Genomic DNA, 3,257 nt, shown 5'->3' with positions numbered 1-3,257 from the left:
CCCCCCCTTGGTCACCACCTGGCCCAGGTTTGAAACAACTGCAGTAAAACTATTAAGACCAAACTGATAAAATCAATGCACTTTTCATCATGCTGCGCAATGTTGGGATTTATGATGTTATATATCTGCTTAAACATTGTGTGTGATTTGCATTATACATTTAGGCTAAAAGGCAAAAGCATTATTTCAACATAAAAGAAGACATGTTGGTTATGCATTAAGTGTGTTGGTCATGCATTAAGTTGTTTTGCAATACTTCTGTTCTATAACATAAGATGTTCTGGTACATTCCAATAATCCAGCGCTCCTAAATGTGTCAGAATCCGAATTGATGATAAGGGTCCGTGTCCTGTGTCTGGTTTCAGTCCCTCTTTATTGCCCAACTGATCTTTTGCTCTACAAGTCCTGAAAGGGACATAAACTTCCAGTCACATTCCAACTGAAAAGATAACGAAATGAGCTTACACCACTGTGGCCTAGAGACCCCACCCTTAGTGAATAAGACCAGGGGTGCAAGAGCCAAAGAGCCAGACAAAGGAAGGAGAGAGCTGTGACAGCTTGATCCAGGTAACTTTGCCTCTAGGATATATCCTATGTAATGAAATGGATTCACACATCAACATCTGAGATTCTGACTACTAATTGACTGAACCCTGAGACCGGAGCAGGATTTAGCTCCAACAGCGAGCAGGCCACGACATGTGCAGTGTTGTGCCTGTTGAGCCATGAGCTAATCAAAGACAATACATGTGTGAATCTAGGCCAACAAATGACTGCCAGATGTGAGAGTGATTGTAGCGAAATGTTGACAGAAGGTAATTGATGCCACATTAAATACTGAATACCCCCGCAACTAGGAAGGATCAGTAGCCTCCCTTTTAATTTATGAGGGCAGAGGTGACAAAACAATTTCACCCTGGGCCGTTATTTGTCATGATGAAGGTCGTGAAGGTAATAAAGTGTGACCACTTCTGCGGATAATCCGATGTGTGTTGTGCGTGTCCCTCGCCCACCCAAACCCAGGATGATGTGAAAGGGGAAGAGGACATGGCAGCGAAGAAAGCAGCTCTGCTGGACAAGAGGCTGAGGAGGGAGAAGGAGACGCAGGAGAAGAAGCAACAGCAGGAGCTGGACCAGGAGCAGAAGAAGGAAGCCGCACGGTCGGTCCGCCTTTCTCTCTCTTTCTCTCTCTCTCTCTCTCTCTCTTTCTTTCTATCTGCCAATTTGAACCCTGTTCCCACTGGTTTGTAACATGCATACAGGTAGTGGTGAAAGAAGTATTCACATCCTTTACTTGAGTAAAAATACTAACACCAAACTGTAAGTAGTGTGTAAAGTAAAAGCCTTGCATTGAAAATGTTACTTAACCCTTGTGTTGTCCTCAGGTCAAATTGACCCGTTTCAAAGTGGTTTATATCAGAAATATGGATTTCTTTCAATCAAATTGCCCCAAAATAACATAGATTATTCCATACAACATTTTTCAGGTCATTTTTTTTAATGGTTTCAAAACAGTATCCGGACTAAACTTTGACATCTACCTATCTGTGATCCACTCAACATCCTCTGATCTTAACTATTAGTCAAAATAATTCACAATTTCTGCCTTTTAAACTAAAAACGTATGTATAATTTGATATCAATGAGGTTTGTTGACCATGAATTCCAAGAACAAGTGTAAAACCTGTTATTAAACCAGCTCAGTTTTTTTTTTTAAAAGCGCCCCAAAAAATGGAAAAAGTGACAAATAAATCAGAAAAAGCGACAAAAACATCAAAAAAGCACCAAAAAAAAGTTAATTTTCAATTTTGAGCAGGAAGGACAAGTTCATAGTTAATGGGAAAACAACACAAGGGTTAAGTAAAAGTATGTAAGTATGATAAGGAAAATGTACTCAAAGTATTAAGAGTAAAAGTACTCAATGCAGACAAATTGTACTTGTATTGTTGGGTAGTTTCAGTCGGAATAGAACTTCTTGTAATTAAAAATCATTTTATAATGTGTTTTGTGTGCAAAACTCTTAATTTGTAAAATAAAGCAGTAGAAGTAGAAAGTGGCTCGAAAAGAAAAGACTTGAGTAAAGTACCTCAGGTTTGTACCTAAGTGCAGTACTTGAGTAAATGTACTTAGTTACATTACCCCACTACATATGTCACTTGAATCTTAGTGAATCTGTGTCCTCTCTGTCCTCTCTGTCCTCTCTGTCCTCCAGGTTGAAAGCCGAGGAGGAGCAGCTGAAGAAGGACGACGAGAAGGCGCGGAGGGATTACATCAAGCACGAGTACATGAGGAGGAAGCAGCTCAAGCTGATGGAAGACATGGACCAAGTCCTCAAGCCTCGGTCTGGAAGTCTCAAGAAGAAGCCCCGGCCCAAGTCCATCCACAGGGACGTCGTGGAGACCGCGCCCGCCGTTAGAGCGACAGGTGGGTGGGCAGCGTATGCACAAACGCACACTTCTCGATGCATGGCTGCCGCTGATCCGTCCCCGTCTTGCAGGGGTGCGTCCTCGAGGCTTCTCGGTATCAAGCGTTTCGTTGGCGTCTCTCAACCTGGCCGACACCGACAGAGACCCGCCTAACAACAGGAAGAACAACAGGTAGGACCCACTCGCTGCATGGAGCGTGGACTTTAGACCCCGTAATTTACAAATCCAAGAGACACAAGAGGAACAAATACTGTACCTGCACCTGTCAATAATGAATCATCCCAGAAAAATGCTTTTTTTGTGATTGTTGCAAAAATCCTTGATTATGTGGCACATTTTCTTGAAAACTGCAATTGAATACGCGGGATATTTATGCAATTTTATGCGCTGAAATTGCAGGACCTTGCAAAAACTGCGCTTTGAAAAGACGCGGACCCCCGCGTGAATATGTGGACTTTGGCTGATTATGCATTAAATTACACAATTGGATGATTGCGTTTTTTCTGGAGAGACTGAATAAGACACCGTTAGCCTTGTAAAGCAAATACCTACACAATTGAAATTTTGCGGAAATGTAATAAAAGATGGAATATGCGGGATAATTATGCAATGAAATTGCGGGAACTTGCAAAAACTGCGCTTTTTTTATGAAAAAGATACCGTTTGTCTTATTAATTCCGTCACTTCACAACGTTCCCGTCTGCCACTTTCTGCTACATGTGACTTTTTTTTGCAACACAAATGCGGGGATTATGAAATCATGCAAGCCCTGCGATATTTTGCGCGGAAATCGGCAAATTTATGCGGCGAAAGTGCGGCCCCCCCCCCCCC

General features: G+C 42.2%; 1 protein-coding gene and 1 long non-coding RNA gene across 2 annotated transcripts in view; one reads left to right on the top strand and one right to left on the bottom strand.

Annotated features, from left to right (window-relative positions):
• LOC116699057 (uncharacterized) overlaps positions 1-3,250 on the bottom strand; it is an 11,301-nt gene extending 8,051 nt beyond the window's left edge. The window contains exon 1 of the long non-coding RNA XR_004334354.1: positions 3,144-3,250. This is a non-coding gene — a long non-coding RNA (uncharacterized LOC116699057). The remainder of the gene's footprint in view (positions 1-3,143) is intronic.
• The window catches only part of camsap2b (calmodulin regulated spectrin-associated protein family, member 2b), a gene marked incomplete at its 5' end in the record, with an annotated part of 46,328 nt that overhangs the window by 38,961 nt on the left and 4,110 nt on the right, over positions 1-3,257 (top strand). Inside the window, 3 exon segments of the mRNA XM_032531435.1 lie at positions 1,024-1,160; positions 2,213-2,424; positions 2,498-2,597. Of these exon segments, the coding sequence (XP_032387326.1) occupies positions 1,024-1,160; positions 2,213-2,424; positions 2,498-2,597 (449 nt within the window).

The sequence above is a fragment of the Etheostoma spectabile genome, chromosome 12 (assembly GCF_008692095.1).
Source record: "Etheostoma spectabile isolate EspeVRDwgs_2016 chromosome 12, UIUC_Espe_1.0, whole genome shotgun sequence".
Lineage (NCBI taxonomy): Eukaryota > Metazoa > Chordata > Actinopteri > Perciformes > Percidae > Etheostoma > Etheostoma spectabile.
The sequence above is the reverse complement of the archived record's forward strand: the minus strand, read 5'-3'. Positions and strand labels throughout refer to the sequence as shown.